We start from the raw sequence: 13775 nt of genomic DNA on the forward strand, positions 1-13775 counted from the left end.
ATTGTCGTCGAACACCATCGGAGTATCCAATGGGGAACGTTGGGTTCTTGAGCCCCTCCCCCGATATATTTATTCTTTTTGCGAACATATACGCGCCAAACACAGCCACGTCCACGCTTGTGCGGAGCGCGCGAGCAGCCGGCCTTGACGGCCTTCTCTGTGGGTCGACACCTTTCGGCAGTTGAGGCTCTAGAGTAGAATGGATGCCCAGGAGCACGCGTGGCCTAAGAGACATGCTGCTCTGCTTTGCACGAGTGAAAGACGCAGAAACTTGCACTTGTCGAGGCTGTTGAGACATTTTGTTTTATCAATTTATTCCTGTATCACTTATTATTTTTTCTTTATTACAAATAAGGCGAAGATGACGCGTTACGACCGACTGCACGCGCTTGTCTCGGCGTGCGTTATCAGTCGAAAGGCGCCATCATTTGAGGAGAAGAGGGTCCTCTAAAAACTGTGGCGCTGCGATCGTTCAGTCACCATGGCAATGATAGGCATAGTCTTCTCGTTTGCGGGCTTCGAACACACTTGTGGCTCTGTTTATTGTTGAGTTTTGGTTTTTTAGTTTCGAATAAAAGAACGAACCGTTGCGAACTTCGTGAGCCCATTTGAATTGGTGGGCCTAGGTTGAGCTTGTGAAGCGTAACATAAGTTTTGCTGAACTTCCTCTTGCAGCAAAGCGGATTCAGGCCACACGGAGCCAAATGGTACCGAAATTACGAAGATTAGAATATCCGTATACTACCCATCATTCCCGTGCTGGCTGAAGCGCAGTGCGTTATAGCTCCCATAGACACTAGCGCCAGAGTTCCCTGTAGTGCAAATATAGGAAACTGTACGGTGTACAGGGATCACTGCACCCCGCCGCGGTGGTATAGTGGCTGTATCCGGCAAGGCTATTTGCATCTCGACTGCGCATCGGACCTGCGCAGATACTCACGGCGCGCTATCGTGCGCCTATATAATCAGTGACTGAATAAACCGATAGCACTTCTTGTTCTGGTCATCATGCTGTCTCGTCGTCCTTGCTAGCTACAGGGGCTAAGGTACTGGGCTGGTGACCCGCAGGTCATGGGATAGAATCCCGGCTGCGGCGGCTGCATTTCCGATGGAGGCGGAAATGTTGTAGGCCTGTGTGCTCAGATTTGGGTGCACATTAAAGAACCCCAGGTGGTCGAAATTTCCGGAGCCCTCCACTACGGCGTCTCTCATAATCATATGGTGGTTTTGGGACGTTAAATCCCACATATCAATCAATCAGTACTCGTGTATCCAAATACACGTGCATTCCAAGAATCTCTTGCTTCTCACGTTAAAGAAACCGACAACTGCCCAGAACGTGAAATGAAATGACTACGCGGACGGAAAGATTGTCCCTCATAGTGACTCAAACCGAAACGAAAAATGGTCTGTTGAGCCTCTGGTGGCAAAAACATGAAATATTCGATGTACCTTGTCACGTGACCGTAGATCAGTGTGCGCGGTGAATTGTTCTGTATATATTACAAAATATTGTTCGCTTCTCTATAGTGAAATATATCAGTCCATATAAATGTACATATAAGCCTCCGTTAGTAGTACGTATGAAAGTAGCGCTGCCTTTGCGTGACGTGATGATCTCGTGCTCCTCATCGCGTCTTGAGCAACATTTCTGCGTGCTCACGAAATCGTGCTTGCAGTTTCCAAGTCGCTAAGATTTTGGAGTTAAATGGTTTCTCTATCTAAACTTTGTCTCAGAAATGACGTGTACTGTTACTCGGCACGGTCGTGCATATGCTCAGTGACGTTTTCGGTGACTTAGCTTAATTGTCTCGTGTGTCGAGAGAGTAATGACGACGGGACGAGCCATCCACGACATAGGCGTACCGACCTTGGGCGCAGGCGCACACGACGCGGTAGAAATACACAGGAGCTGTTTAAAGCCACATCGTCTCATTGTAACAGCTTTTAGACTTCAAAAGACAGTTAACTTCAACAACCTAATGAAGCCAACAGGTGATAATGTCAAGAAAGTTTAAGGGCATATAAGGACATATCATCATCATCAGCCTGACTACGCCCACAGCAGGGCAAAGGCCCTATGATCCACCCATCAACCCGGTATTGTGCTTTCCGTTGCCACGTTATACCCTAGAACTTTTTAATCTCATCGGCCAACCTAACTTCCTGTCTCCCCTTCGTGCGTTTGCCCTCTCTGGAAATCCAGTGACCCTGAAACATTTTTTAACTAACCACAGAATGAATTCGTTGGAAGCGCTTATTGCTTCACGAATTTAACGCCGCAAAAATTTTAAGAATCCGTACAGTACGAGCGGAATTACGAAGATTTGTAATTACGAAAACGAAAGCGCTGGAAGCTAAGCAAGGAGTGATGGCAGGGACAAAGAAAACACGTCACGCGCGCTTCGTGACCTTGAGCACTTCTTTCATTTTTTCTTTGAATACGCGGCATTGTCAGTGTGATCGCGCGCGCACGGGTGGACAAAGTAACGGCCTCCCGTGGCGATCTCAGTAACGACAGGGCGCGCCATGTTCAAATCGGCCAATCACTGATAGATGGCCTTCTACGAGTGAAGCGTCTTCCGTCATTTCTCGAGAGAAGAGAAAGCAAATTTTAGCTGACTGAGATAATTTATTGGGAACTCCAGGCCACGTGCTGTGTGGCCTGGAATTTCGCTCGCGTGTTCTCGGTAGTCTTTACTATTGATCGGCATCGTTTTCTGAGTGTTGGAGGGCCCCAGAAATTATCCTGCCCACGTGCTACGTGCCCGGCCTATGTCGATTTCTTTTTCTTGAGTTCAACTATGATATCCTTAACCCCGATTCGTTCCCTGACCCACTCTGCTCTCTTCTTGTCTCCTAAGGTTACACCTATCACTTTCGTTTCCATCGCTCGCTGCGTCGTCCTCAACTGAAGTTGGACCCTCTCTCCAGGTTTCTGCTCCGTAGGTAAGTACTGTCAAGATGCAGCCGTTATATACCTTCCTCTTGAGGGTTAGAGTGTCAAATTACCATTTATGATTTGAGAATCCTTGCTGAATGTGATCCACCTCATCCTTGTTCTTCTAGTTATTTCACTGTCATGGTTCGGCTCCGCAGTTACTACCTGTCCTAAGTAGACTCCTTCACAGCTTCCGGCGTCTCTCCACCTATCGCAAAGTGCTGTTTTCTGCCGAGACTGTTGCACATTACCTTATTTTTGTGCATATTAATTTTCAGGCCTACTTTTCTGCTTTCCGTGTCCATGCTGGGCATAACGGGTGCATATATGGGATTTGGGGCGATGTATGGATATTATGGCTATGTTACGACACATAGGGACAATTATGGGGTCTGTGAGGGTTATTCGGAAAAACAACTGCGGGCGCCATCGGCAGTCATATACTGGCTATGCGTGATGCTCACCTCTGACGTCCTGGCTGTATCCGGATGTGAAGGCGAGCATGGCCTTGGCTGCTCTCTCGGGCGTCCGTCGCAGACCCTGGCGGTCGGGGTTCTCGCCCAGCTTCTCGAGGATGGATCGGTAGTCGCGTGCGATGGACGCAACAAGCTGGCGCTCTTGCGCGTCGCACGGCGGCTCCATGGCAACTGAATCCCTGGCGCCGTTCATGGAGGCGTCGTCGGTCGCAGAGGAGGAGACGACGCGCTCAGCCTGACGGGCCCCCTCGGACGAAGGGGGCCCCGCTATCGACGTGCGACCCATGTTGGCTCACCAGGTGGGGACAAGTCGCTACAGTGAACGCTGCAGCCGCCTCGGCGGGATCGAAGGCGGCCGGCCCACGCTGCGCGAGGGAAAGGGTTGTCAACTGTTGCGCTTGTGTGAGGGAACGAGCATCGTTTTTCTCTCTCTCTCTCACGCAAGACATTTTTGGCACGTGGGGAAACGTGTAATTGCCTAATGTAGCTAAATTGTTACGACTTGTGCAGAGCTCGTCGGTCCCCGCAATCTTCGATTCGAATTAGGCGTCCTCCAGTGCTCTACCAATTGAGCTAGCTCGATTGGCAGAGCTTTGACACGAACACACACACGGCTGCTTATTTTTTCACCCACTTTTCTTTCTTCTTATTTACATTACATTTGTTCTAATAACTTCTCATATACATTCCTTGGCATTATTGGCTGTTAGATCTCATCAATATTGTGTCAAAACACGGAAAAACGAGCCCTTAGGTATACACCTCTTTCCCTTATATATATATATATATATATATATATATATATATATATATATATATATATATATATATATATATATATATATATATATATATATATATATATATATCCCGCTAAGTCACCGCCGTTTTGTTTTCAGCTGATTGCAGTCACGCGGCCTTGAACGGTGGGGACACGTGTGCACCAGTACCAGTAAAATTTATTCGCACACATGTGTTCCGGAAATGGTGTTTTTGTTATACTCGCAATACTTTAACAAAAAAGGCCGCTAAGCTCTATATATGCCACCAAAACACTCGCAGAAAAATGAGCCAAACAAATATCGGCAGCTGTCGACGATGGAAACATGCAAATATCAGATCCGAATGCTTTTTTCATAGGCATGGTTCTGTGTGCAATCTCAAAGAAATAACGGAAACGCTAGCACGTTGCCTTCGCAGCGTTGAAAAAGCAAAAAGTTTTAATGACATTGAGAAATGACAGAAAGGTCAGCTCCGACGCAAGGGGTGAGACATGGAATGCGATAGCAACAAACTGAAATGTTACACGAAGTAAACCTACCAGCTAGATCACTCGTTTAGCAAGGAGCCTGGCGTAGCCCAGCAAAGTAATGGCGTTATGAAACAAGGCCGCTGCAGCTGAAGAAGGGACCTACACGTTGTTCATGGCTGCAACGCCAGCATTGAGAGGCAAACTGCATGCTGTCTATATAGCTTCAGCGCAAGCTTTGAGGTGCAAACAGTATGCTGTCTATGACTTCAAAGCAAGCATTGCGATGCAAACTCATGCTGTCTACGACTTCAACGCCAACACGCACAACCGGATAGAGTTCCCGAACGGTATATGTCGCACTCGACTATGGATCCGGCACGTAAAACTACTTAATTCTTGCCGGAGCGACGCAGCCCCCCTTGACCGCCCTCCGCAACCTCTCCGTGCACTTCTCGCGCAGCGAAAACACCATATTCACATTGTCGCGTGGTTATGATAGTGAAGAAGGCCTCAGCCAGGCTGGGAAATATAGGACGTTTTATTCGGGCGAACTTGTGCTCGGAAAAAGAAAAAAGGTGAACGTACAAGTGATTCACGCTGTGAACTGATATATAGCGACGAGAACAGTCATCGACCGTTGAGTAATGGAATAATTGGAAGCGCAAACCAACGGGACACAAGAGAAGACACAAACAAGCGACACAAACAATTAAGCGCAAGAGAAGACACAACTGCGCTTGTTTGTGTCTTCTCTTGTGTCCCGTTGGTTGGCGCTTCCAATTATTCCATTATGAATTTGTACCAACTAGCCCTCCTGTCAACCCTACTGCCAGTCATCGACCGTTGAGTAATGTGATCTGCGGTTAAGGTGCATCGGCATTTATACATGCGGCATCTAGCTCGATATACAACATCTAGCTCGATATTCATCTCTAGAACTCGCGCCGGAGAGAACCCTACGTTTCTCTGAGCCTCTCGAAGCGTCTCGTCTAATTGCCCGCCGATGCCTGAAGGCGCCCGCGTATAAACGCTGCTATACGCGTCAAATTGCCTCCACCATTGTCGTCAGAGATGGCCTTTAATGACTCCCTGCCAGGTACCGACCCACGTGATCGCTTCACAGGTACCGCAGAGAAAGTGCTTGACCAATTTGTCTGGGGACACCGAGCAGACGTCTTGCTGTCTCGTTCGCCGCTGGTCTAGCGCATGCCCACGTCAATCTCGCGCGTGACAAGGTCAAGTCGAGGCTCACGCGAGAGTCACGCGAGACTCACACGAGAGTCACGCGAGACTCACACGAGAGTCATGCGACGTGACAAGGTCAGGTCGCGTGGCTGACGGCGTCGTCCCTGTCGAGGATTTTACGTAAGAAATGCGGGCCCCGCATCCTGGGGCTGGTATGCGAATATTTTCTTCTTTAGCAAGCTGCTAAGCTATCCGGCTGATTTTTTTTTCCCCAGTTGTGCGCGCTAAACACACATATGCAGGGACAAGAGCATGATATTACAGCACAACAAACATGCACAATAAAAGCGACTCGGCAAACATGGCATAACGGTACCACTGCCGTCAATCACTCCTTAAACAAGCGGCATAAGCGTCGACAAGTGCAAAAAAGGCACCCCCCCCCCCCCCCCCCACACACACACACTCTCTCTCAAGCCTCGCAAGCACTTGCTCTCACTCAAGCTACCCCAGTATTTTCCCCCTCCACGAGCCGCGATGGAACACTGGCTTACATGAACTCCATCCTAAGAAAATGTCCGGCCGACCACCGTGGTCTCCAGCCATAAGGGGACATGCTCTCCAGCCATAAGGGGACACATTCTCAAGTTAGTTCTTTTTACCTTGATTTCCCATTAAAGAGTACTCTACCTTTATAAATCGTGCCATACCAAGAAAAATATCTCGCCAAAAAATGAACGCACACAGGAAGTGGATAAGACAGGAAAGCGGCTAAACTTCCAACTGCGATACTTTGCCGTGCTGGTCTTCTATCAGTGGTCATGTGCCACGGAAATTAGGCAAGCCACACCGAGTACATCAGGAGCGAACGAAAACTCTGCTGAGCGAGGTGAAGCCCATGACACACGGGAAAGAAAGAGTTAGAAAGGGCAAGAGGAAATAAAGAGAGAGAGGAAAATCTGTATAATTAAAGAGAAAGGAATGAAAACAAAGATTTAGAAAGAAATAGAAAGAAGCAGATACAAAAAGGAGATAGAAGAGATCAAGAAATAGAGAAATATAAACAAGGGAATAGGAAGAAGTTGAGATAAGATGAAGAAATTAATGTAGAAAGAGTGAGAAGCGGAAATAAATTGATAGAGAAAGAAATAGATATGAAAAGAGAGTCAGGAAGCAAAAAAACAAGAAAACAATAGAGATAAACTATAGGAAGGTCGCCCAGCAAGGCTCTTTCCTCAGGCGCTGCACCACTATAGCGCGAAACCGAAATAATTTCTTTTTTTTTTTTACTATATTGGTCGTGAAGTGTTCAATGCGAGAATCCAAGCGTTTTAATGCGTACGCGTCTACCGTATCGCTGTCATTTAGTTGGTAAAGGTTAAAAAAGTCACCATTTCGCCGCAAGAGCGAAGAAACTAATGCAATAGCAAGACATTGGAATGTCACACGAAGATTGACAATCAGCTGGAACCTTGTGGCGCTCCGCTGAAGCACAAAGAAACACGCTCGAAAAGAACGCATGGACAGGCACGTACTAACAGCTGTCACTACGTTCAGTCGAGTTTTCCAGTCTGACTGCAGCGCCACAATACATAACCTGATAAAAAAAAAGAAACCTTGAGACGGCCTTGGTTAAAAGCGGAAGGCTACGCGAGCGTCCCACCCTCTGCATCTGTCGGCGGATTGTGCTCGGGATACACAATTGGGGACGCCATAGTTTTCCTAAAATTAACTAGAGGGGACTCTGGCGCTGCGATCGTTCAGCGACCATGAGAATGATGGGTAGTAAACACATTTGCCTAGTCTTTGTACTTGCGGGTGGCGAATCGTACTTGCGACTTCGTTTAAGTTGCTGTGTTTCGGTTTTGTTTTGAGAGAAAGATTCAACCTTTTTGAAGTTCGTGACCCGATTTAGAAAGGTAAGTCTAAAAGAATGAGATGGTGAAGCGCGACCGCTGAACAATAGCTAATATTTGTTTCTTGAGAAAACAGCCCCAAGCCACACGAACGCACACACAGCCCAAAGCAGGCCAGAAGTACGAATATTAGACAAATGTGTGTACTACCCATCATTCCCATGCTCGCTGAAGCGCCGTGCATTGCAGCTCCCATAGACACTAGCGCCAGAGTTCCCTCTAGTGTATATTAGGAAACTCTATGGGAGACGTGAGCACGGGTCTCTTTTCTGCGTGCCCCTAACGGCGAATGTCAAAAACTTTGAGACGGGGCAGTGTGAGCAATGCAGCTCCCTCTGGTCAGTGTGCTGTGCCTGTACACCTTTTCACAGGAAGGAAAAAAACACCACCATGATGGGCTGTGTCTGGGAGTACAAAGGCTAAGGGCGCAGCGTTGTCAGTGCATTTTCGAGGAGACGCGCCAATTTGCACAGTCCAAGGAGGGCTATGGCATCGCCCAGGGAGGCGTTTATGAAAAGGTGTATACGAACCGAAATCCTTAACTCATAATAACTTTGCTTAAAATAGGAGTAACTTCCGGCCAGTTTTCGAAGGAAACTGTAGGGACGTACTCGTGGGTCACCATCGGTTTTTCTTCCATACAGATAGGGGCGAGTACATGCAGGGCGATAGTGAAAAGTTTTTGCGACTGCGTGCGCGGTGGCGTAACATCCTGGCGTGGCATACAGGCTGAAAGCGATATCCGCGGATGACGCTGGCCTTTTTTTTTTTTTCTTCCTTGCTCTTTCGGAGGTTTTATCTTCGGAAACGCGGGCTCTACCCAACTTCAGTGCGACACCGACCACGATGTCGGCAAGTTCTCGGCTAATCGCCCACGACGTCAAACGGACAGTGGCGGCTGGCTGCTTCGCTTACGCATGCAAATCGCCTTGCTTTTAACTTTCGCATCTTTCTTGTCGTTCACTGTATGATCGCTCAGAGGAAGTTTCTTTTTCTACGTGACTCCATCTTTACTTTAAAACGAGCATCGCTAACGAACACATTGCTGCTTTTATAAACGATCCTTTCTTTTATCCGACACAAACGCCCAAACGCAATAATACCAAAGCCACATTGCGTTGTAAACCGGCGAGCACAATGACTAGGCGAAATTCTGTATTACCCATCATTCCCACGGTCTCTTTAACGATCGCAGCGCCAGAAATAGGCTATCCTAGGAAACTCTATAGCGTTAGCGGCCACTGGCGAGTGCGTGACCGTGGCTGACGCGTCCAGCCTTGTTCATGGGGTGACGATGATGACGATGGCGCCAACATGCAGCGTGCTAAAGACCATACAAGCAGCGCGGAAGTGCGTCACAGTCTTATGTGCCGTCCCATACGATAGGTGACGTCAGTCGCAACCGACGGCTTGTCATTACCGAAGCTTTTCCGAACTTGAACTGGGAGTGGTCGGAAATAAACAGGCTGTGGTTAATGATCTCTGGTGCGCTGAATAGAACGATGTGCCGTGTTATAACTAATAGGACTCGAGCAACATATTGCAAAAAAGGAAAAAAAAAAGACCAAAATTTTTTTTTTCTTCGTCAGTACCCTTTAATGCGAACATTATGAGTACGTGTCACAAACACAACAGCTGTGTTGATTGATATGTGGGGTTTAACGTCCCAAAACCACCGTATGATTGTGAGAGACGCCGTATAGTGGAGGGCTCCAGAAATTTCGACCACCTGGACACAACAGCTGTGTTACTTTTCGTGTTTGTACACGTCTTTACAACAGCGCTGTCAATCAACTGCTGACGGATAACCACCGCCTGATTTATGTTCCTGAATAAAATTTTTTAGGGCACCTGCGCGACAGTTTTATTTTTTTTTCAGCTTTCCCGTGTTTTTTTTTTATTTTTTCGAAAGCATAATATAATCGATTGGTTTTTCTGCGCAGCACATGTGTACCGCTACTGAGGACTGGAGCTGCACATATGGAACTTTCAAAATGAATGAATGAATGAATGAATGAATGAATGAATGAATGAATGAATGAATGGTCTACTTAGGCCTTTTGGCAGTGCATGTGTTGGGCATTATGACAGACGGATAGATAGATAGATAGATAGATAGATAGATAGATAGATAGATAGATAGATAGATAGATAGATAGATAGATAGATAGATAGATAAGCAAATAAGATATTTATTAAGTTCTAGGGTCTCTAACATTTCGCCTTTAACGATGTGCGGGCGCCGCGATTAGCAATCTATCCCAACCTTCGGGTCAGCAATTGAGTTATTTCCTATAATCTGTACGGACGTTTTCTTTCATCAGCTCGTTACGTACGGAACTTGTACTTGATAACTTGCTTGCACGTGATATTTACTGCCGGCGTATGGCGAAATATTCATTGCGCGCCGCCAAGGCGGCATGACGAAATGCACCCGTGGAGTGAAATAAGACTGGCGCGTAAACTCGGTGCAGTCCTCGACGTCCACAAAACCGAAGGTCGTCGACTCACTCCCGCCTCGTTCACGGCCGGACACTTGCCGCGCCCGGCCTTGCTAATCATTCACCCTTTGCAGTCAATGTGGTGACGTGTTGCACTACTTTGGCTTCGTAGTCGAGATGGGAGGGCACGGCGCAGAGGCCTTCTGTAGAGTGCCCTTCCAACTCGACGTTCCGATAATGAAAAAATAGTGTGGAAAAACGTATAGGTCAAGACAGCATTGGTCGGCGAACCCACTCATGAGTAGACTCACTCAGATAGAGCGGCGAGTCCTGCTCAGGAATATTTTGGTGAGTCGGAGTAAATTTAAAGCACAAGGCATGTGCGAGACGCTGTAAGCGCGCGGATGCGCACATCAGAGGTTCTCGGTTTTGTTCGCAGTGAACATGTGGTTTTGCTTCCTATATTAATTTTTTTTTCCTATAAACGTTCAGTTGTTGGTACATGCTCCTGTCTTACATGTTTTGTCTTGTATTATTCGCCTTGTCCCACGCGTTTTCCGCGCTACTTCATGGTTTATCAACTCGCCCAACAGTCAATCGCGTTTAATGTCAACGTTCCGGTGTGCTGCCCCATTGACAGGCGGGTGTTTCCAAACTCATGGGCGTTCAGAAAAGTGCTGGGTGGTGGCTGACCCCCCGACCCTCCTTAATACTCAGTCGGGCTTGTCTCGTCGCTGTTTAAAGAGCATGGTTATTATCCCAACTCGCACGGGAGGCGGGACGATATGACGATAGTTATAGCGCGAGAGGGGGAGGGGGAAGGGGAGGGGGAAGGTGTGGCGACTGCCCTTTTTTCCAATTCGCTTCTTTTCCTTCATCACACTTTGCCTGCCACCAGAACTACGGTCGCTGTTGAGGTGTCGTACTTTGATGCAGACAGTTACAAAGTTCACTTTTTTCTTCTTTTCTCTCTTTTAAAAATCACTTAAAAGTCACCGTCCGCTTTCCCCTCCCCGCTGGATTCCGTGCCGACCGGCTGTGCCCGCGCGATCTCCGAAGACAGCGCAGCTCTGGCTGACTGGCTCGCCCTACGCCATCTCCTGCCATTGACAAGAGCTCTCGCCGAGTGGTGCCCCGTCCTCGGACTCCTACGACCGTGTCCATCTTTCCTATCTTCTCCTTATTTCTGTACGTGGGTCTCTCTGTCCCTGCCCCTATCCCTATCCCTATCTCGTTTATTCCTCCCTATTCTTTTCAATCCCTCCTTACCCCCATCCCTCATGTACCACTGTTGACGTGTCGCACTATGATGCAGACAGTTACGGGGCTCACTTTTATCTTCTTTTCACTATTATAGGAATAACCCCCCCCCCCCACCCGTGGTCTGCATCGACGTGTCGCTCTAGCAGTGACGTCACACTCGAGGTTCCTGCACAGATCACGTGACCACGACCGGTAGTTTCGCTAGTGCACTGTTCAGTGCGCGAAAACACGCTTCCTTGGCATTTCCGTATGCCAGGATTGCTGTGTCTTAGTTTTGTCTCCAACAAAACAACGGTCAAAACGATCAAAGTGGCGAAACGTGCTTGCTAAACCCTTGCTGACCTTCGTCCTGTGGCAAAAGCAGATTCAGGACACACGGAGCCAAACGGAACCAAAAGAACAAATATTAGACAAGTCCTTGTACTAACCATAATAGCCATGCCGGATGAAGCGCCATGTCTTTCAGCTGCCGTACACCAGCGCCAGAATTCGCTCCAGCTAGTGTACTTAAGGAAACTTCATGACTTTTACCACAGGAAAGTCGAACACCAAATGCAGGCCTTGTAAAAAGAAGAACCCCGCGCATGCATATGCTCAGCAGTACGGTGCACAAATACGACCTTGCGACCTTTACTGTCTTTTATTTTTCTTTCAGGCAACATGTGCATAGTTCATAGACACCACTGGTAAGTACGGCGGAAGGCGCTTAAAGCACTCTGAATAGCATAAGCGTATGGTGCAGCAGGCAGGAAACGTAGGTGTTTGCTTTTGCACGAAGCTATTTGACTATATAGCACATACACTTAGTGCGCCGAACTGCGATACATTTCAGCTGCACCTGTCCCTAGTTCTGTGGAATAAATTGGGCAATTTATAAAAGCCTGCATCTATCTATCTATCTATCTATCTATCTATCTATCTATCTATCTATCTATCTATCTATCTATCTATCTATCTATCTATCTATCTATCTATCTATCTATCTATCTTCGAAATTAATCATTAATCCCCTGCTACATCGTGCATCATGATCGTGTTGTGATTCTGCACGTTAAGCCCGAATTATTGTTCTTTTTTTATACTGACAACTGCGCATCTCTACACCGCAGCTATACCTCGCGAGTAAAAACGACGAAGTAAGATGGTAAATTGAACAAGATAAACGTGTTTTGTCATTGCTAAATCATTTTTGTTTTTAATTTGCCATTCACCTGTATAGTAGGAAAAGAAGAAATTACACGTAATTTAGAGAATATCTAGACATTCCCACAAGTACGCTACATGATTCTAATTGTTTTTTTTTTCAAGTTTCACTCGGGTTGGTAATTCCTTTCACGCCGGCGTTATTGGTGTTCACGTCATTGGTGTTCGTTGTTGGTTATGTTAACGATATCGCCTGAAAGCTGGTTACGTTTCAGTATTGTTTTCACGACGAACGAACCGCCAAATCGCTGCCTGGTGTTTTACGTTCTAAAAGCAAGATATGATTATGGGAGACGCCGTAGTGGAGGGCTCCGGAAGTTTTGACCATCTGTTGATCTTTGACGCGCACTGACAACGCACAAAGCCTCAAGCATTTCGCCTCCATCGGAATCGAACCCGCGACCTTCGGTTCAGCAGTCATTGTTCCACCGAGGCGGACTTGGCTCATTCAATCGCAGTTCGTTGAGGATTAAGGAAGTTCGTGCGCTAACCGCACCGATCGTCACTCACCTGCTGTGCCGTGACAGTTGCGTCGGGTTCGGGGAAATCCTGTAACGTGGCCCAGCTGAGTGCGTCCTTTCCGGAGAGGCCGGGTCGGTATCGAAATGGAGCGGCACCGAGTCTGCCAAGTCGCCGGTGCGAGTGGCGACGATAGTCGAGGCAGCTCCGTTGTCACTGGCGCCTCTAAATGACTCGGGTGAGGCGAGCCCCCCCGTCGGCGACACCACGTGGTTCCGTGGACGACGAAAGAGAGAGTGGGACGTTTCCTCCTTTTCGGTGTGCGTGCAATTAAGCCGGCAGCTGACGTATCTGCATTCGCTTTCGCTAAGCAGAAACAGGTCTTCTTTGTCGCGTGCATTTTTTGCCCGCGTTCTGCAGTTCGAATACAAAGAGGTCGGGGCACTTTGTAGATAGAGCGTGGCATGCGCTGCCTTGCTCGGCGTTTGGTAGAACCACGAGTGATGTGTGAGTGATTCTTCATTCATTCGAAAAAAAAAAAAAGAAGGAAGGAAGGAGGAAAAAATAAAACAAGAAAGTTCGAGGGAAGAGATAGGCGACTTGGGAGAGGAGTGCACAACTGTCGCAATGAGGACACCT

At 47.6% G+C, this 13775-nt stretch overlaps 1 protein-coding gene across 2 annotated transcripts in view; it reads right to left on the bottom strand.

Annotated features, from left to right (window-relative positions):
* Pu (GTP cyclohydrolase punch) overlaps positions 1-13551 on the bottom strand; it is a 21949-nt gene extending 8398 nt beyond the window's left edge. The window contains exons 1-2 of one of the 2 annotated variants that reach the window (XM_037416134.2): positions 13188-13352; positions 3406-3782 (exon numbers count right to left, since the gene is read on the bottom strand). In XM_037416134.2, coding sequence (XP_037272031.2) covers positions 3406-3703 — 298 coding nt within the window. In that variant the 5' untranslated portion in view covers positions 3704-3782; positions 13188-13352. Of the gene's footprint in view, positions 1-3405; positions 3783-13187 lie in introns of both variants that reach the window. The other variant, XM_075870847.1, reaches the window with a different exon arrangement.
* Positions 13552-13775: the final 224 nt, after the last annotated feature.

Source organism: Rhipicephalus microplus, chromosome 8 (genome assembly GCF_043290135.1).
Source record: "Rhipicephalus microplus isolate Deutch F79 chromosome 8, USDA_Rmic, whole genome shotgun sequence".
In the NCBI taxonomy this organism is placed as follows: domain Eukaryota; kingdom Metazoa; phylum Arthropoda; class Arachnida; order Ixodida; family Ixodidae; genus Rhipicephalus; species Rhipicephalus microplus.